This window comes from Agelaius tricolor, unplaced genomic scaffold (genome assembly GCF_023055355.1).
Source record: "Agelaius tricolor isolate 1412-34295 unplaced genomic scaffold, bAgeTri1.0.p SCAF_30, whole genome shotgun sequence".
Classification (NCBI taxonomy): Eukaryota; Metazoa; Chordata; class Aves; order Passeriformes; family Icteridae; genus Agelaius; species Agelaius tricolor.
The window spans coordinates 7,883,305-7,904,565 of NW_027269290.1; the positions used below are offsets into that span (position 1 = coordinate 7,883,305).

Genomic DNA, 21,261 nt, shown 5'->3' on the forward strand with positions numbered 1-21,261 from the left:
GACACACAGAAATCTCACTTCTAAGAAAGAAGTTCGACATTTGATGGGTAAATTGTAAAAAAACAAGTTTATTTGAAAAAACTCAAGCCTCTTAACATGAATTCTGATCAACATTACTAGAACTTGAGAGCCATTAACCTGCTCCACGTACGTTGAGATATTTTCCAACACTAAAAAATAAAAAATAAATACGTACAAATTCTTTCCTCCCCCTTACATGTCCTAGATGTGAGAGGTTCAGCATCCACCGCCTTAAGATCTCAGTTGAACAGAAGCAAGTAAAAGAGGTTTCTCTAACAGATAAAAGAGCAAAAGCAGAAAAAGTCTCAGGGATGTACCATCTCCACTCACCTTACCACTCTGCCCAAGGTCAGGCACCCAAGACACTTGGCTGGATGGGATGCTCTGGTGGAAGCCCACCCCATGGGCAGGATGGGCCAGCACAGCCAACAGCAGTGTGAATGCCAGCAGCACAACCTGAGCTCATTTCACATCACCAAGCACTGGGCTGAGAAGAGGCACTATTGAGGCAGAGTGGGGAGGCAGGGGGGACTCCAACAGTCCCCAAGGAAGGCTTGGGCAAGCAGGGCTGCCACAGCCCTGGAGTGGGTGACACTGCCCAACAAGAACCCCAGCCATCTTTCTTCAACCTGAATATCCCATGAGAGAACAGCTACAAAAACAGGGATTTTAAAGAACTACAGTAGCTAAAGTGTTTTCAAAACATACCTAAAGACCACCTAAAGAGCCAGGAGGCACTGGGCACGGGGGTTAAGGAGCACCTTGCCCCATGCCTGCATCTCCCCTGCAGAGGATCTGCAGTAAGAAGCGTGTGAAGCAGTATTCATCCAGGGCCGGCCCTGAAGCCCATTGTGCTTCAACAAATCCAGTATCCTGCTTTTTATGGCTTTTTAACAAGAAAACTCCCCAAAACACACACATATCCCCCCAACCCCAAGCAGAATACAGAGCTAAAGCACAGTTTAGAGTTAAGGCTCATTCAGATTCAGCTAGATATGGAGACTGTAAGGCACATATTAGTACATTCATGTTACTGTTAAAAAGCCAGACTATAAAAGCCCCCTGCCCCTGGACACACGAGGATACTGCATGTGTAGTCCTGTTACCTTTAACACAGATGGAAAGACAATTCAGAGCCTGTTTAAAAATGAACACCCGGTTTAAACACTTCTTACAGCCCCCCAGCGCCAGCGGAGCTCTGCCCTGGCCGCCACACCAGGGCAGCAGCGCTTCCCCGACACTCCGGGATTAAGACCGGTCCCTCACATGCGACTCTCCTCCTCTTTGACACCACCCTCCATATTCTTCTGAGGTGAGGGGGCTACATCATTTTTTGCCTCTTTCTTCTTCCCAGCCTCATCAATGTTGGTCTCGTCCTCCTTCCCTTCCTTCTTCGCTTTCTCCTCCTTGGCCACCAGGCGATAGTTGATGCCCATCCCGATGAAGAGGTAGATCCCAGAGATGATCAGGACAACCCCACAGGCCCAGTATGTGTACTTGTAGTCACCATATATGTCATTGAGTTTCCCTAAAAGACAAGAGTATACAGTTCAGCAAGAAGCCCCCAAAGCAGCTCCAGGTCATGGAGATATTCCCAAGAGCAGCCCAAGCCCATCACCCTCACATTCAGACAAGGACCTGTCCCACATTCCTTTATTCCCTGCTCCCCTACCCTGTGCCACGGGTTCGGATCCCACTTCCTTGGCCATTCCTCAGTGGTCTACAGACTGCTGCCCCAGTGCCATGGGCTGCCCATGGCTCAAGGGAACCCACCACCACTCAGCAAGTCCAGGCAGGACATCCAGAGTCAAAGAACCATAGAATCATTAAGGTTGGGAAAGACCTTTAAGATCATCAAGTTCAATCACCAACCCAGCACCACCCCACTAAAACCATGCCCTCAAGTGAGTTCTCCAGGCACAGCACACCCTACCTAGCATAGGGGGTCCCAGAAGAACAGGGCAGCACTCCACGATGGTCACCAGGCCAACAGCACTAGAGAACCGCTGAGCTCCCACCAGGTCCATCAGGGTCTCAAAGAGAATCGAGCTCAGCCAGCCAAAGGCATAGCCAAAGAAGCCAGCATAAATGCAGAAGCCAGCATAGCTGGTGGACATGGGGAGCAAGAGGTGGCAAACACCATTGTAAATAATAGAAATGGCAAAGAAATATTGGATGCGGGGTCTGACCCACTTGGTGTTTGCCACCAGTCCCATGGAAGGTCTGGCAAACATGTCCACAAAGGCCAGTATGGAGAGCAGAAAGGCTGCAGAGTCACTAGGAATCTTCTTGCTCTTTGCATAATTGCTGAGGAAGACCAAGGGAGCAAACAACCCGAAGAACATGATTACATTGCCTGACAGATAGAGCAGGAAGCCCCTGTGTGTGAATAGAGACAGGTCCAAGAATTTGTTGATTGTCTGGAAGACTGAGCGCTTCTCTTTCTTGGCCTTTCCATCAATGAGGTCCGTGCTGGTGTCACCATCATCCTTTTTCCCCGCTTTCCCAGCCTCCTGCTGCGCTTCCTTATTGGTCTCTTTCTTCTGATCTGGCTTGGGACCTATAGGCCGCATCAGGGATCCAGCCACGCAGCAGTTCAGCAGGAGGCCACCCAGGATGAGGAAGCTGCCACGCCAGCCAAATATGCCAAAGAAGAGCTGGTTGATGGGTGCCAGGGTAGAGAGGAAGACAGGGCTGCCTGCCATTGCCAGCCCATTGGCCAGTGGACGCTTCTTAAAGAAGTACTTGCCAATCATGGTTAAGGCAGGGTTCAGGTTGAAGGCAAGTCCAAGACCTGCAGGAGAAACATAAGGGGCTCAAGTCTTGGATGCCTCCAGCAGCACTGGCAGAAGGGCTAGTAGGACAAGTGGGGTTTCAATTCTGGGGAGTTCACAGCTCCGTTTCCAACTTAGAATCATGGAATCATTTAGGTTAGAAAAGTCCTCTAAAATAATGGAGTCCAACCATTGCTCCAGCACTGCCAGGTCCCCATTAACCCATGCCCCAAGTGTGACATCCACATGCTTTTTGAACACTTCCAGGGATGGTGATTCCACCAGTGCCCCAGACAGTCCATTCCAACAACTGACTCACCCACTTCCCAGCTGGCATGAGCAGGAGTCAGCCCCTGCTGCCAGCTAAAGAGGCACCCAGGCAGTGACAAGAAACAGAATTCATGCAAATTCAGACATCAACTCATAATTATCGGGTTGAAGTTGCTCCTTTCACTGCCCCACTAGGGCAGAGCTATCACTTACCCCCTATGACCCCAACACAGAAGTAGAGCTCCTCCACCGTGTTGCAGAAGGAGGCTGCGATCAGCCCACAGCCGGAAAGGCAGCCGCCTACAATCATGATGGGCCGGCTGCCATATTTGTTCACCAGGATGCTGCTGATGGGACCTGGGCAAACAAAGGAGATGCACCAGAGAGGAGTTATCTTTGCATGAGAGACCAAACACACACACAAGCACACTGCAGCTTTACTGCCAGAGGATTCCAGCTTTCACACAGCATTGTCTCTCCCAGGGAGGGAACTGGGGTAAGGGGAAAGGGCAGAAGGTTCAGAGGCAGCTGGAGACAAGAGAATCACAAAATGGTTTGGGTTGGAAGGGACCTTAAAGATCATCTTGTTCCAGCGCCTTGCCATGGGCAGGAACACTTTCTACTAGAACAGGTTGCTGCAATCCAACTCAGTCTTGGCCATTTCCAGGGATGGAGAAGACACAGCTTTTCTAGGCTTCTCTGTGCCAAGGCCTCATCATCCTCACGGAAGAATTTCTTCCTAAATATCTAATCTAAACCAACCATAAGAGAGAGAGAATTGTTGAAGCACAGAAAGCTTTGACTTCTCTGAGAAAGTTGCCTTCTGTGGGCTGAAACAGGAGCTGCCCGGCCACCAGCTGCCCCCAGAGACAGGGCTTTGGGACAGGTCGAAGCCACCTGCCTCATGCTGCACTGGGGGCTCTCCCCTACTTGCGGCCACCCACCCACCATGGGCTGGGGTCTCAGCCCCAATGCAACTGCACATCTCCTGCCAGAGGTTTCTGATCAAGACCAGATGAAGCTGTGAGGAAACACCTTCTCTGGGTGCAGGTGAAGCTCCTCAGGGCTTGGGGAGAAGCAGCAGTGCCTCAGGAGAAGGGGTGCTTCTGTTTTCACTGCTACCCCTAATGCAGACAGGGGCCAATTGCCCTTTTAAGTGCTTCAGTATCAGGCGCTTTAATCCAAAGCAAACAGTGATTAGAGACTGCCAAGCATGCTCTACAGACACTAAAATGTATTTAAATACACTGAATGAACATCCATTGAATATTAACAGACCTTGCTTTGCCATTAACAGACAGAGAGGTTGTCAACATGTTATTCATGGGTCCTCAGATGGTACTTGACCTTTTTGCCCAGTTTAAACAAAGCCTGGAGCAGGTTACAGAAGCCTTGGTGCTGCAGAGTCTGCTCCCAGCCCCACAGCATTCTGCTCTCTGCTACCAGAAGCTCCAATGCAATGCCACCAGGGGTGGGCCATGGCTCTGGTCCTGTGAGAGGTGGCAGCAGCAGCACCTGGGAGCTGCCACATTACAAGGTGCACAGACCACTCAGCACTTTGCAAAACCTGAACCTTGAACTCAGCAAATGTGATGCCCCTGAAGAGTCTAAATGCAGCCACAGCCTTTCTTCCGGGAAGTCCACCTGAAAATAGCAGGCTCCAAAGGGCAATCAGCAGGAAGCCACACAGCTGGGCAGTGCCAGGTACTCTAGGGGCAATTCTCCTCATCCCCCCCCTTTTCTAAAGGAAAACAACACCCATACCTGTTTTCTAGATTCACTGGAAGTGTTTTTGACTAAACATTACCTGATCTAACTTGATTGCTCAAGCTGCCAAAAACATGTAAATAATGGAATCTAATCCCAACATGGGGCTGACAAAGGAGCATTTGACACCATGACATCCATGCATCCTGATGATGGCTGCACAGGGCAGCTGTAGGGAAATATGCTGCTTCCTCACACCCAGCCCTACCAGGACAGAAGCTGCCCCAGCTCTGTGAGATTCTACTACTCCAGAAGATGAACTACTTTTTCAGCCTCCAAGCAGGCAGGTGTCCTAGGAGACAGGGAAAACAGGATGCACACTGGGACTGCTCCAGTGCAATTCAGACTCTGTAAAGGGTCTGGTTTCAGGCAGGAATGAATGGGGCAGCAGCAATTCCAGTGCTTCAGCAGCTGGGGGATGAATAAAAAGTTCTGAGATGGAAGTGATCCTCAAGAATAGAGTCCAACTCCTGGCTCTTCAAAGGATAACCCCAACAATCCCACCTTCTGCTTGAGAGTATTGTCCAAAATGCTCCTTGAGCTCTGGCAGCCTTGGGGCTGTGGCCACTGTTCTGGGAAGCCTGTTCAGTACTTGACCACCTTCTGGAGGAAAAATGCACCCAGGTAGATCTGGGGTTACTTTCAGCATCCCTGCCACCATATGGCCAAGCAGACCAAGACCAGCAGCTGCCGGAATTTAATGGCTACAGCTCAGTGAAAGCAGGAAGGACAGAATCACCATGGAGGGAGGGGGACATTGGGACAACCACTACTCCAGTACTGGAGGAGGGAGTTCTTACCCCTGCTGCCAGGCAGCTCCAGACAGTGCCCCCAGAAGAACCAGCTCTGAGCTATTGGGAGAGGAGGAATGGCCCAGATTGGGTCTCATTAAGGCAGTTACACGGTTTACAAGCTTGTTACAACATTGGAGCAGGGAAATGTGCTGGTCGCTTCGCTAGCTGAGCGAGGACAAAGCAGAGCCTGTTCCCTGCAAAGGAAAAGCCTCGTGCTCAGCCGGGAGCTGACGTCAGGTCCTTTGGATGCACAAATCCAACAAGGCTGCAGGCAACCTGCCAGCTGGGGACTGGCAGCAGGGAGAAGCTCCCATTTACCTCTGAAGTGGCCACAACAGCAGGCTCACAGTGTTTCTTTCAGCCCAGCACAAGACTGTGTTTGCAGGCACATACAAGACCCCAGGGTCCGGAGACCAGGAACACTCTGCATGCTGTTCACCCACTAAAAACATGCATAAAGCACCCAGCTTGAGAGTTAAAAGCCTTCAAAAGGCAGCTTCTGAAGGACAGGGGAGGGAGTGGAGCTGTTTTAGTTTAGGTGGGTTTGCCTTATTCTGTTCATGTCTCTGTACTTCCAGTGCACACTACCATTCTCAAACAGCACAAGCTGCCTACAGCACTGCTTGGCACCAGCAAGCAGTAACATGTGGCACGAGGCTTCAGTGCACTCCAAGCACAACTGAGCTGACAAGAAACTGAGGACAGATGCCTACATACACCCACTATTCCCTGAATTGGAAAAAAAAAAAAAAAAAAAATCGATGTCTTATCTGAAAGTACCCCTAAGAGCAGAGTTGCCACATTGCCACATGTAACAGAGCAGCTCCTGGCCTTCAGGAGGATGCTGGGAGTAGACACAGCATCTGCAACTCACTGTAACAAGGACAAGGGCAGAATTACACAAGTCATAATTCCCCGGAAAGATTTTACAGCTTTGCAGAGGACAGATTAACCCGGTTTTTGCACTCTGGGCATTAAATGGAACTTTCTGAGCAGCCTCCTTTACAAAAACTCATTAAGGGAGGTTTTGCTCTCAGATAAGGAGAGAATTCAAAGTGTTAGCAAAATTTTGGTTGTTGTCACCACAGCCGGGTGGGAATCACCAGTCCCAGCAGAAGAGTAGCATCTTGTGCTGTGATGCAGGAGCACAAGCACCGCTGCCTCCACCCCACTTACCTCCTGCATACATAACAGCCAGCATGATGGAGGAGATCCAGGACACTTTGCTGCTGGAGGCATTGAAGATGACCTCAATCTCTTTGAAGAACACTGTGATAGATTTGGGGAAGGCATAGGAAAAACCAATGGAAATGAAGGCTCCGACGACCACAGCCCATCCCCATCCTCCTTCAGGAGGAGTGTATCCTGCAGGGCCTCCGATGGCCGGTGGCATCTTGAATCAAGTCGGCGGTGATTCAGCTGGGGATCAAAGATCTGCAAAGGACAAAACATTGCCTCAGCTGAAAGCAGAATCTCTCTCTGCTCCTGGCACACAACTGCATGGCCCAAGCTCTGTTTGCAAGGCTGGCATAACACCAGTGCCCCCACCACCATGAGGAAAGTTGATCCGTGAGGTGAGATCACCCCAGGATCACCAGCACAGTGGGCCACTCCAAAGCACATGCTCAGATTGCAGCTGGCCTTTAAGAGCCCAGTCAGCACACATTTTTAAGTGACGAATTTAAGACATGACACCCCGACCTAAGCTGGAAAGGGCAGGTAGTGTCTGTGACAGCAGCCAGGACTCATCTGCACAGGCAGAGCTCCCAAAGCATCTGGGTTGCTGGAGTGCAACCCCAGCACTGCAAAATCCCAGGAAGCCCCAGGCCACCTAGAGCTGGAGCTGCACACCAAGGATATTAAATGCAGATATACTGAGGGGGAGTAAGTCCCCATGCACAAGCTAAACAGGACACCCCTATTTCTGCTGAAAAAGGGCAGTTGGGTGTCACAGCACACCCACCATTCCCAAAGGTCAGTGGCTATGGCTAAACTTAGCCTGAGTGGTGACCAAGGAAGGCTCCCATATGCCACCAGAGAAGGCAGAGGTGGATCCATACAGAGAAGTCCCAGCAGAGCCTGGTTCCCCTGCAGTTTGGCCCTGGCAGGGCACTTCCAGACCCAACTGCATCCAAACCCTCCGCCTTGATCAAAAAGGCTATGGCAGGTTTCACAAAGCACCCAAGTATAAAAACAATTAACTTAAAAAGTTCAAAACTAGAAATGACTAGAAAACAAAATAAACAGGAAGATGCCATTCAGGCTTGCTGAGGTGTGGAATCCCCTCAGAGAGGCTGACTGGGAGCAATACAGAGGCCATCAAGGTCAGGCTGTTCATGCATGGGCCCACACAGCAGCAGAACCAGATCACACTCCAGAGCCACTGTTACTCCAAATGAAGGCTGGTACAGGCAGCTGAGAGCAGCACAAGGCATCACAGCAAGGAACTGTAGCAAGGGCAGCTGCTCACAAACAAGAGTCACAACATGCAAAGCCACAGAAACCACTACCAGCCCCAGAACTCCTGTGCACCCACAGGGATTTCAGAAGGCATTTTCTGATGGACTGCAGCCCTCCCCAGCCTCACAGCCAGAAGTACCCCCACCTCACTCACCCATATTAAGCACCACCAGCCAAGGGGACAGCATTAGGCTCCTTCACCAGAGCCCACCCCACACACCACAGCTCTCTGCTGCTCAAGTTTGCACTCAAGGGCAAAAGCTACCTTCAAGCAGGAGAGTCTTTTCCAGAGCTCCTGAGGTCATGCCAGGCAGAGTGACAACTTCAAAGCAGTGTGGTGCTGGCTCAGAGAGGTGCAGCCTCCTATTTATAGCCTGCATCCGCCCCAGCTCACAGCGATTACCATCTCATCCATGGCTGCTGACATACCAGCATTTACCTGGCACATCCCTATAGCACACAGCACAGGACTACGGGCTCCTGCCTTTTCATTCACTCTGTGTCACTTGGTGCACATCCAAAGCTGGGATCCCAGCTTCCTGGTCAAAGCACAGCTGGTGATCCAGAGTCATGGGGAGATCCTGCTCCTTCCTACCTGGCACTGGAGGTACTGGCGGCAGTTATCTGATACAGCACCAGGTTTGCCAGGGCCACTTGACACCTGGCTGCGGTGATGCCCCAGACCCACACAAGGCGAGAGAAAGAAAAGCACAGGAGGTTGGATTCTGTAAGCTGCTAAGACTAGTTTAGTGTGACCCAGACAATGATTTTTCACTGGCAGGGTATTTTCCTGCATCCTGGCCAGCGCAACACATGACCATCACGAGCAGCTCCAAGCCACCCGCCACTCCAACAAAGGAATCATTGACAAGACGCTGCCCCTGGCACGTCCACAGCTGAACTATGCCCAGGAGCCAGAGCCCGTTTCCTCTGATTTCCTCTCTGGGACTCAACGGATGAGCCGCATCTCCGGTGTCTGGCTGCAGGCAGATCCCTGGGCCAACACACACCTGTGGGCACCTACGTGGGACCACCGAGGGAGCAGCCAGGCTTCACAGAGACTCCCAATGCAGTCTGGTCTCTTGGAACACAGAGCAGCCCACCCACCCACCATGAGCACTGGGAATTGCTGAACATGCCCTCCCCACGCAAGCTGCACACTGGAGCTTCCGCCACCTCTTGCTTTGAGTCACACTGAGCTTTCACAGCCTTCAGTGAACCCTAAAGCATCATCCAACCACAATGATTTATCCAAAACATTTTTGAAAGCTGAAACTACCAGGTGTTGGCTATAAAAGCTCCCAGCAAGGAATATAATCTACTTGTGAGCACTAATTAAAACTACAGGCAATAAAAGCCATCCAAGGCAAAGGCTGAGGAGGTTTTGATGAGGTGTTGGGGATTTTTCCCTTTTGTTCCTGAGACATATACACTGGTTTAATTCTTTCACTGCTCCCAAGGAGCTCAACTGCTCCAAAATGACTGTGGCTTGGTTAATTTATTTTTTCTTCCCCTACAAGCAACATTTCTTCTCCTGAGGTGGCATCTCTCTGTAAAAAGAAAAGGCTTCTGGCAGGTTAGACATGACCTCTCTTGCATGGCTGAGGCACAATGAAAAACCTTGAGCTGAACAAGGTTTTGAGACCAAAGATTCCCAAAGTCTGACGCCAGAGAATTTACACAATGAGTTCTGCATGCCACAACACTCTTCCCTGACTCACTGAAAATCCTTAATAAGAAAGACCAGTTTTAGAAAGCTCATGATTCAACTGCATTGGGCTTCTTGACGATTTACTCCTTGCCCCCACACAGAACTAGTTTCAAACAAGTGAGGAAAAAAAATAAAGCACATGTAAGGCAGCCAGCCCATGTGCTGGAAAGATTCCCTCCCTTTTGCAAAAAGGGAAATTAAAAAAACCAAAAACAACCAGAACACAGTTATGACATTTTCAGCTGTTTTGGAAGAGTTGCAACATGTAAGATGTGATTAGAAATCAAATTCACAGCTGCCAGGCAGCCAGCTACAGTTCAACCTATTAGGAAATAAAATAACCATATTTGCAGTAATTAAGACTGATGAGACCAAGTAATGACTGAGTATCACAACTGCTCCCCTATAAAAGTCCTGACTAATCTGCAGGAATGGGTAGCCTACAGCCACCCTCCTCTGCACAGCAAGAGTGAGAGCAGGAATTGAGACAATGAGGATGGTATCACCCCAAAACAGATCCCTCAGAAGACTAAATCCCTGCCATCTCTTAAGTCCCACCCACAAGCAGTTATCCTTTCTCCAAAGGGGCCTGGAACAGTATGATTTCAAGACTTTTAGTTACATAATGCAGTAAATTGCTGTGCTTTTGAAAGCTCAGATTGGCAGGACTCCAGCACAGAAAGACAGAGGCTCACATTTATAGAGCACTGCAAATGCCCCAAAGTATTTCTGGGGCAAAGCCTTTATTGAAGTGGTTCACATCACTTCTTTTTGGGGTCAAAGGAAGAGGGCCATTCCCCCATCCAAGCAGAGACCCTGCCCAGGCACAACACACCTCTGCCTCTACTCACACATCTCTCCAGCTCAAGGCTTCCCTACAGTGGTTATACACTCAGTGGCACCTGCTGCCCTTTGAGCTCACAAAGCCTTTCCCCTGGAGCAGGGCTCTCTGAGTACCTGGGAACTGGAGCAGGGCAGGCAGGGAGCCTGAACTCTTGCTCCACGGAGCAGAACAAGCTGAGAGACCCATATATTTCTCCCACAACCCACCATCAGCCGAGTGCCACACAGATTCGTGCTGCAGCCAGCAGAGGTTCATCTGGTATCTTTGCAGGTGTGAAATCCACAGTGGCTCATCCCAGCCCTGCTGTCTTTGCTTCCTGCTTTCTGTTCCTCCTGTGCTCCCCCAGCTTGAGATGGACATAGCATTGGCCAGAGAAGGATCTCCACATCAAAAAGATGCCCAGGGATGTCCCAGCTATCCAATAGCCATCTGGGCACCTTGTGCCCTTGTAAGCTGGACCCAGCCTTTGGGCTAGAAATGCCATCAGTGAAACACCTAGGCCAGGAAGGATGGGCACAAAGCTGCCCCTTGCTAGCAGCAGAGTTTGCACGGCCTGAGGGAGCTCTTCCCTCAAGCCGCCAGCAGAAAGGGGGATGCTGTTCCCCAGGAGCTCATTCCCATCAGCCAAGCCCTAAGAATTAGCCACATCCAGCTCCCCAAAGCCCAGCTCACCACAAGAAGCTCTTGCAGTGCTCAGCACAGGGCCATAAAAATCCGTGGGACATTTGGGAACATGGGGAGCTGGCAGGCCCCCAGAATCTCTCCTTCTGATCCCTAAACCTAAACTGAGATCTCCTGCTGGGGAAATGAAGGGGCTGGCAATCATCAGCTGTTCACAGCCTATAACACTCTATACCTTCAAATTTGGCCTTTTTCTGGCCTGAAGTGAGATGAAATAGAGATTGTCAGGAGACACCACTTTCACCAGTTAAGTGGGTTTAGAGCATTATGCACTGAGCTTTAATTCCAGCAGGCACCCACAGGCAGGGTTTAACCTGGCAGCACATGGCCTACGTGACTCCGCAGCGCTTCCAAGGGCTCTGCACCAGGACAATAGTCAATTGAGGCCCTGCTCAGCCCCAGCCTTTGCTGCTGGGGTGAGCCAAGGTCAGCAGCACAGGCAGGGCTCACTCAAGGCCGGCAGCCCGCACAGGCAAGCTCAAGGTTTTGGCCAGGAGCAGCCCAGCCCACTCAGTGCCTCTTCCCACCAGAAATGGCCAACACACTCCCAGACATGCCCTGGTCTGCCGGCCCGGTGAGCCAGCACCAGCACGCAGACAGACAGACAGACAGACGCCATGGGGCACAGCATTGGCAGCCACCCTCCTCCAGCTCCCCCACTGGCAGCACAAGCCTCAGCCCGCAGAGGCACAGATCATCCTGCTCATCCCACCGGGCACAGCCACGGTCTTTCCCTGGACGCTCACAATTACTCTCTGGTGGACACAGCCCCTCAGCCCCCAAAACGCTCCCAGCATGGCACAGGGCAAGAAAGGCTGCAAGCTGCCCTGCAAAGTGAGGTGTTGGGATAGTTTGTTGGCAGCTTTGAGGGAAGCCAACCAACCAGAGAGATGAGCAGCTATTTGTGTCCACCAGAGAAGCTCCCGTCTGGGGCTGCTGTGCCTGGTTATTAGCATCACCAATGCTCAGTAAGGATCAACCCATCTTACTGGTGTGAGCAAGCATGAAGTCAAGCTTAAGCAAGATACCAACAAGCCCAAGGGAGAAAGCCTGGCTTATTTCTACACCAGAGCCAGGCTGTGGTCATGGCTCTTCTAGAGCCCTCTAATCCAAAATCCTGCAGCCAGAGGGGTTTGCAGACCAGTTAAAGGAATATTATGTGAAGCAAGCAGCTCTTGCATGTAGTCTGGGCTCACATCAGCTTTAGCACCCAGCACAGCACCCAGAGTCCCTCCCATCCCTAGGGAAAGGGATTCTCACGGCACCAGCTTCCAGCCAAACCCCTGTCTCAGGTGGGGACAGGAGGTGCTCAAGCCCCTGCACAGGGTTTCCCAGTCACACCCTGAGCACAAGCTGTGCTCTGCCAGGACACCAAGTTGATCCTCCCTGCACTAGCGGTGCTCAGGAATGCTCCCAGGACACCCTGTGCCCTCACAGAAATCCTCAGAATGAGAAAAATGTAGTATGGACTAGCATTGGCATTCTTTCATTAGAGACCCACAATGCCAGCCAGAGACAGCTCCGGGTGTCTTGGCAAAGCAGGGGGCTGCAAAATCACAAAAAGTCACAGCGGTTACCATCAAACTGAACTGGCTGTCCCTTCCCTACGAGCAGGAGTCTGAATTTTGATCCCAGCCACTGCCACATTATTGCTACCTTCAAGCCCTCAAACCACAGATGAGTAAGCACCAGGATGGAGGTGGGATATGCACACCAAGGACTCAAAAACACAAGGGTGGAGGTGGGAGAAGAGGTCACACCAAGGACCCGGCAGTACATGGACGGAAGTGGGATGGACACTCGCACCAAGAACCCAGCCCTCAAACCAGGACCAAGGCAGCACTGGGATGGAGGCAGGAGAGGAGGTCACACCGAGGGCCCAGTAGCACTCCGGTGGTTGTGGTTCCAGTAATTAACTACAGCCCCACATGGATTTTCCTTAGCTACAGAACTACTCTGCAGCGGCTCTAAGGACACAGTGAGTCATACCAATACCACCAGTGAGAGGCTCCTACTTTCTTAAGAGTCTGTTATAGGCTTATTCCAGAGGAGGAAATGGGAAATGCCATAAAAGTGCAACAGTAGATTTGCACTACAGGGCCCTAATGAGATGCACCTCCCAAGCCTACGTGCAGCTTTTCAACTCCTCATAAAGGAGATATAAAATGACAGCGTGAAAGTCACTGGGTATTTTCCACCTTAGCTGCCAGATAAATCAGGCCAACTGGGCCAAATAGGAGCCAAGAGAAAGCACACGCGACCATTCACACCTTTTCCAGGTAACACCTCCTGAAAGGGAACAATGTTTCACACCTTCCCAAGGAGCTAGGACAGCCACAGGCACCCCCACAGAGAGATTTGACATACACTAGCAGAACTTGTTTGTAATTGGGAGGTCCTTCACCCCTGCGGTTCATCTAAGACCAAGGAAGTTCCTCCCCAACAAAGGCACTATCAGGAGCTTGGGGGAGTTTCTTTACACCCGGCACACTCCTGCTCCCTGCCCTGGCCCATTTCTCAGCGCCGCTCCTATCCTTCCAGACACAGCCAAGGCAACCTCAGCGCAAAGACACCCAGGAGAATCCAACAGCACTAAATGACCTCACTTAGCATGAAAATGGGATGCCTGTACATCACAAAAAGACTTAAGGCTCACAGAAAGGCACAAGACCAGAATCATTATACCTGCTTCCTTGTGATGCAACTAAGGAAACCCACATTTTTCCTAAGAAAAAAATTGAAGCTGGAGAACATGAGTAACCATTGTGCAAAAGGTCCACACTTAAGGGGCAGGGTGTGAGCACTCAGGCCATTTACTGTTTCAGGACACAAATCCCACTTCTCCTGCCGAAGATACAATTCACAATTTCCTTATGATCCTCCTGTTCACACTCATCCCCTTTGCCTGAGTCAACTTTCAAACCCTCTGGCATTGTTCACCTTCATGATGCATTTGTGCACCCTTCAGCTGCAGGACTCCTGCCCGACCTGCAATACCCACCCTGGGTGAAGCATTCCAGCAGCATGTCTGGAGCCCAGTCCCGCTAAGCCCGAGCGTCTCACCCTGGGGCCAGCAAACACCTGCCAGAGGCCACTAGGCTTCAACCAGAGCAGACCCCAGGACCAGAGCCGGTCGGTCCTGGTTCTAGGAGTGTTCTGACAGCCCCTTGCTGCCCAGCGAGTGTAAGCTACCACCAGCCACCACTGAGCTCTAGCAGCCCCAGCTTTCTGCTGCTGGTCATCGCAACGCCTCGCCAGCTAACCGATTCGCACACCAGAGGGTGGATGCTCGCCTCAAACACTTATGGGGCCAACATGACCTTACTACTACCTCCTCCCTGAGGTAGTAGTAGGCAGAAACAAGCGCTAAAGGGACCTTTCCTGGAGCCGGAGCACGGTTCCGCAGTCTATCCTGCACAGCCAGCAGGGGATCACGGTGCTGAATGCCTAGGGTGACTCACCCACCTGAGCAGCCTCGAATGCCCAGGGTCCAGCTCTGAGCACCTGCCAAGAGGAGTCACCTGAAGGCCGGTATGAGCGGCATCGCGATGCAGAGCTCACCCAGATGCTGCTGAGCTCACCCTGAAGGCTGCAGGAGTGCTCCCATGGCGACGAGGGGTACCCCTCTGCACCCCAATACCGCAGACCCACTCCCAGGACATGGCTCCCACGCAGCTTCCAGGCCCTCCCTGCCTTTATCAATAGCCAAACACACACAGTGATCACCTCCTTCCTGCCCCCCGGAGTTTATCGAGCACCTTCAAATGGCGCGGAGATTCCCCCGCGCGGCCCCACAAACACGCTGGGGGAGCGTCCTGAGGGGCCGGGCAGGGGAAACGAGGCTCCCCAAGACAGGGATCCCCCACCTCGGGGCAACGGGGCTACCCGGGCCCCTCGAGGCCATCATCATCCATCCTCACCGTTCGCCGGGAGAAGGAGGCCGGGGACACCACCACCCCAGGGCGCTACTACCGGTAAGAGAGGAACGAGGGCGCTCGGGGCAGTGTACTGAGGGATCCTCACCACGCGGCCACAGCAGAGCGGGAACAAAACATGGCTCCCCCCTCAGTCCGGGGGCGGGGGAGACCAGAGCGGCGGTTCCAACACAGCCACAAACGCCGGTGTGGAACCAACCGGCCACCGAACGGACGGGCTGCGCGACCGGCCACAAGGGCGACCCCCCGCTCCAAGAACGGCCCAGGACCATCACCGGCTCCAGGACCTCACAGCCGGGCCGGCAGCTGCGGCCCCGGGGAGCGCGGAGCTGCCAGAGTGCGTGGGGCTCCCATAGCCAGGGCCTGACGCCGAGCCCCACCTCGCTCGCCCCCTCGCTCGCCCGTCCCGTCGCGCCACGTGGGCCGCCCGCGCCCTACCTGCGGGTGCCGCCGCCGCCGAGTGCTGCCGCCCCCGCCCCCGCCGCTATAAGGGCGGAGAGGCGCGGGGGGCGGGAGAGGGGCGTGCCCGGCCACGCTCCGCCTCCCGCGCGCCACGTGCGCCTCTCGGGCCCCCCCGACCCCTGCCCGCCCTCACGAGCCCCGGGGGCCCCGCGAGCCGGGCCGTGCGCCACAGCACGTACTGCCCCGGCACGGCACGGGCTGCCCCGGCACGGCACGGACCGCCACGGCCCCACGAGCCGCCACGGCACGTACTGCCCCGGCACGGACCGGCCCGGCACGGGCCGCCACGGCACATACTACCCCGGTACGGGCTGCCACGGCCCCACGGGCCGCCACAGCACTGACCGCCACGGCCCCACGGGCCCCCGGTGGTGGCGGATCGGGCTTTGGGGCCGAGTGTGCTGGGAGGCCAGCCCGGATGACACTGCCCGGCGCAGCGGCAGCGCGGGACTTCCCTGAACTTGTCCCACGGAGTGACTCGGCGCAGGAGTTCCACTCGCTGGGCAGGAACAGGAGGTCCCCTTGCCCTCATCCCTCCCGGGGGTCCTGACCCCACTTGTGCGATTCCTAGCCCGGCTCCTGGGGGGCCCTGACCCCACTCCCGGGAGTCCTGGCCCTGTTCCTAGCATACCTGGCCCTGCCCCCGGTGGTCCTGGACCCCTTCAGGTGCAGAATGCTGCACAGTGTCTGTATTAAAACACAGCAGCACCTAAAAGTCCATTAAAATTAAAATACATTGCCTGATGATGGTGCTTTTTGCGTTCACCACATTTCTTAGCGTTGCCAGCCCTTGCTGGCAGCTGTGCTCCCATGAAGGTAAGGACACACTGTGCTGTGGGGGGCATTTGTGGTGATCACAGTTATTTCAGCTGGGCCTTTGTACCCAGAGATGTGAAGGAGCTGGCTGCCCTCGCCATTTCACTCACAGTTTGATTCTGCAGGATGAAACAGTCCCAGGCTCTGTGTGCCAAACCGTGCATGGGAGAGGTGCGTGGGAGAGGCCCTTGCTGGCAGCATGTTCCCATCCCAAGCAGAGCTCCTCATCTCTGGATGCAAACCAGTCTGTGGCAGCCGTGCATCCCATGTTCTTCACTCCCTGCATGTCCCAAGTCCTACACAAAGGGACTGTTACCTGGGCATGCTTTTCTCTGGCTGCTGTCTCCCAAAGCCTAATGATGCTACTTGACTTCTTGGTTGCATATGTAATGCTCTAATTTGTTTCATAGCCAAAAGAAGAGTGGTGTAGTTCAACTGTGAGTCAAGGAAGGGAAAGAAGGGAATAAACAGTGATGGTCCATAGATGAGACAGAGCAGCTGTGTGGAGGTACCAGCTCTTCCATATCAAAGGAACCACTGCTCCTCCATCACAGCAAGCATGGTCACGGGTGTACTCTGAGCATGTTGAGGCACTGAATGGACCAGGTGCACTCAATAAAAGGCCAGGGACTACAACCAACTCTTTCACCCACTTCTGAGGTGAGACACCATAACCCAAAGAGTGAGTGGGTGGGAGGATCTCTTGATCCATCTGTTCCTGTGTGACTGAGCAGGGAGAGGCCTGTGCTCTGTTTTGCTTAAACAACAAATAAATAACAATTCAAAGGGGCAATTTTGGATCAAAGTGCCACTTGGCTCTGCTGTTAGGATCCTACCTAGGCTCAAGTGCTCTGCTCCGCTGGGGACGAGCAGTCGGAAGTGCTGTGGTGGATCCCAGGTGGGACATGGCCTTCCAGTTTCCTTTGAGAAGACCCAGTGCTGCTGGGATGAATGAAGCCAGAGAGCATGTCCTTTGTCTGGCACTGTTGTGCAATGCCCCAGTGTGTGGGTTTTAGAGCAAGGTGCAAAACAAGAGGCCAGGGATGGCAGAGCTCAAGTGAGCAGGGAGCTGCCAGAGCAGTGATGGACTGGAAGGGCAGGTGAGAAGCTGCAGGACATCTCTGCTGTTCCTGTTCCTGCTGCTCCTGCTGCTTCTTCATCTTACTGAAAATGGGAAGGAGTCCTTCCTGCTCTGTGTTGCTGCATTTTTGTCTCCTTTAAAAGACGGATTTAATAATAATCCTATTAGGAATTTTTTTCTTGTGAGGAAAACAGGATATTGTTTCAGGATATTGAGCAACAAAGCTGTCCTTGAAAAGCAACACTAAGCAGCCTCGCAGTCCTGTTTCTGACTGCATTTCTGGTGGACACTAATCAAGTTCAACATCCGGGACAGCCAAACCATTTCATTTCTAGAATGTGAGAGAGGCCTCAGCAGAGCAGTACAAATCCAGGTTTTCTGTGTTCCACTGTAAACATTATGGACCTCTAGTAATCTCAAAACATAATCATTAGTTCTGATTTCTCTTGGAATTAATGTCCGTAGCAGATGTAGTAGTCTAGTCCTCATCTGTCATGAATACGTATGTCCTGCTTGATAAGAGAGGTAACAACATGAGTCCAAATCCAGGAATTCTTGGAAATCTCTTCGGAAAGTCTGTTCTATTGAGATATCCATCCTAGTTTCCTGACTAGGCTTTGGAAAAGGGTTTTCTGAGCTTTTGGATTGACATTTCACTTCAACTGACTTTCCAGGCTCTGAGTTTACTCCATGACAACGGAAGCAGAAGAGAAGGCATCAAACCACTGTCCTTACAGAATGTGCAAGTTCTCCTCCATGGATGATATAGGTATGACATTGTTCAGGGGTGTATTGGTGTAGCAGCCTCTGCCATTGTTTAGAAAATAATCTGCCTTAGAAAGAAAGGGCCTGCTAAGATGTTCAAAATTGCCACTATTGCCATTTTGAGGAAGACCTCTGTGGTTGTGTTCATTTTTATGCTCATTTAGATCAACACTTTTTACCTGCCTGGACTCCCATTGCTGCTCTGTTGCTACCTGTGTCAGGTTCACACATATGTCCCTCAGCAATGCTGACCAGCATTTAACAAGGTTTTGTCTCCCCAAAGATCCCCCTTGGATCCTGACACTTGTGGCCATGTCAGAGAGACCTGCATTTGCCAGCACGAAGAACCCCATACTTGTTACCTAGTGGCAGTGGAGATAATTCCTTATCAAAATTGGCATTGGGCCACCATGTGACCAGTGAGCAGTGAGACAGACAGTGTTTTGGCTCATGAGATGATGTGAGGCTAGCAGGAAGAGGATAATCTCCTGGAGTCTTTCTCAGAAGCCCTGACCAAAAGGGACTGCCACCTCACTGTGAGCTCCAGGGGAAGGGGAGTGAGGAGGATGGTGTGGTATGGTGGCAGTCAGAGGCAAGTGGCAGCAAGTCAGCTGGTCCTGCTGTTCCAGATGGGAAGAGAGTAACTGCGCCCTGTAGAGAGCTTTGCCTGCTGCATTTGCTTTGACCTGGCTTTGCTGCATCCTGCCTAAGAAAGAGAAGGCTGTGCTGGCTCCAGCTGCATACTGGCAGCTGCCACTCCTGCTCTTTGCTGCCAGGAGAAGCATGCTTTCCTTGGAGAGCTTGCCTAGAAATAAGTGAATCTTGACCACATGGAGACCACATGGCAAAACTGAGATGTCACCATTGGTGTAGTCCTCCCTTGTCCCTCGCACTGTGCCTCTTCCTCATGCTCTGGGGTAAGAGCTCCCTGGCTCTGTTCAATGGGCCCTTCATGCTGCAGCCTGCACAAGCACGTCACCTTTTGCCAAGGAACTTAGCTGCCACAAGAAATAGAATCTCTGTTCTTCCTGCCCCTCCGTTCCTGGACCAGAGGAAAGTGAGGCTGTTCAATGTCCTTTTTCCAATACTAATTGAATGCTCTGTGAGGACTCACTCGTGAGGGCGTCTGCTCCCTCTTCAAGGAGTATGTGGGCTGCTGTCCTTCCCTGATTGCTATTCCATATGCTCCCCATGCAGTGACTTGTTCTTTCCACATTCTCCTTCCTTCTTTCCCAAGTGCTGGCTGCCTGACTAGCACGTCTTGGCAACACTAGTCCTCACTCAACCAGGTCCATCCTTTGGGGTCTGTAGCCACTGCTGCCAATGCCTCCAGGCAGGCAGGGGAAGGGGCTGGTGTTTCCTCTGGCATGAGGGGCTTGGTGTGTGAATGTCACCCCAGGGAGTGAGAGCCCACTGGAATGGAGCATCACCACAGAGGAGACACAAAGGTGAGGCTGCTGGATGAATACTCAGCTGCATCCCAGCCACACTGTTGTTGTGTTGTTGTCTTCAAGCTGGGGTCACCCAAACCAGTCTGACCAGCACAAGATCCTGTTCTGCTACATACACCAGATGCTGGGATCATCTTTATCCAAAAGCCTGCTGGCAGAGCTGGGGACCCCTGAGGCAAGAGGCAAGGGTACTCGGTCAGGCCATGGCGGTGGGTGTACTTCTTGCCGTGTCCAGCTCTCCCATGGGATCTCCACTGTCCCAGAACATGCTGTTTTAATGACTCTATTCCTGTTCTTGGGGTGGGGAGGAAAAGGTGGGGGCTCGGCAAATAATTTAACCATATCCTGCACCAAATAACTTCACATGTCAATAACACTAGCTCACCTGCATTTCATTCTCTGTTGTATCCCTGCCCAGAGAGGCTGTTTCCTCCTGGTTCCAGCCTGCCCTGCATGGTCCCTGGCTGTCAAGAGGTTGATGGCATTCCTAGCCATATCTCTTCATCTTCAAACAGGATTCAGCATCTCTGCCTCTCCACACAATGCACCATTAGGATCAGTTTCCACTGCAGATGGGTTTGTTGATTGGGCTGCTTCTAGGAGGATGCTACCTTCAGTGAGCTCAGGGTAGTTTCACCATGGGGATGAGCTGGAGCTTGGGGCTGTGCTCCAGTTCCGTTTTTCTCCTTTGCAGCATCTATAGCAGCTGTTCTCTTGGAATACTGCACAAAGCCAGGCTTCTCTCTTGGAGTACTTGACATTTTTGGTCCTGCATCATCTCAGGAGAGCTTGGGGCACTCCTGTAGGTGTGAAGAGGAAGGGAAAGGACTGCAGGCAGCCTGAGAGCCAAGAGGTTTGATCAGCTGACCCTGACACCTGTGAAGATGTCTCTCAGTCCCTGGCCATGCTGGTCCCACCCCCCTCTCAGACCACTCCTGCCCCACAGCACGCTGTGGTTGTCTGGCCCTACACTCCCCTCCCAAGTCACAACATGGCTGGGATGGCCATTGGGATATCTCGGCCCCACAAGTCCCTGGGGAGGCAGTGAGTGCTGAGACAAGTGCGTGCTGAGAACAGACAAAAACACAAACCCCAGTATTTGTCCAGAAATCTGCTCAGAATTGCTTTGGCCTTGATGAGCCTGGAGGATTATTTTCCCTAGGTATTTTTAGATTGGAGCCTGGCAAGTACCAGACATGACTGGGATTTCCTGGCTTGAGCACCCAGCTGATGGACAGCATGGAACCTGCTTCTGCTGCTCCACTGGACTTCCAGTGCATCAGTGCACTGGGATGGCCAAGATGACAAGCGCTTAGGAAGGAAGGCACTTGTGGAGTGGGCCATGAGGTCACCCCTGGGCCATGTGTACAGCTCCTCAGGGCTGAGCACTTCTCCATCCCTGGGGAAGGCACTGAGCCCTCTCTCTCTG

At 52.4% G+C, this 21,261-nt stretch overlaps 1 protein-coding gene across 3 annotated transcripts; it reads right to left on the minus strand.

The window, feature by feature from the left end:
• Positions 1 to 48: 48 nt before the first annotated feature.
• SLC16A1 (solute carrier family 16 member 1) lies at positions 49 to 15,786 on the minus strand. Of its 3 annotated transcripts, none has more exons than XM_071450048.1 (5): positions 15,696 to 15,786; positions 6,803 to 7,060; positions 3,279 to 3,422; positions 1,955 to 2,815; positions 49 to 1,549 (listed from the first exon to the last, which is right to left on the minus strand). In XM_071450048.1, exons 2-5 carry the CDS (start codon positions 7,017 to 7,019, stop codon positions 1,284 to 1,286), a joined length of 1,488 nt encoding a protein of 495 aa, XP_071306149.1. In that variant the 5' UTR covers positions 7,020 to 7,060; positions 15,696 to 15,786; the 3' UTR covers positions 49 to 1,283. The 3 variants fall into 3 exon arrangements, with proteins under 3 accessions (XP_071306149.1, XP_071306151.1, XP_071306152.1); XM_071450050.1 differs by lacking the exon at positions 15,696 to 15,786 and adding an exon at positions 15,243 to 15,375; XM_071450051.1 differs by lacking the exon at positions 15,696 to 15,786 and adding an exon at positions 8,352 to 8,395.
• Positions 15,787 to 21,261: the final 5,475 nt, after the last annotated feature.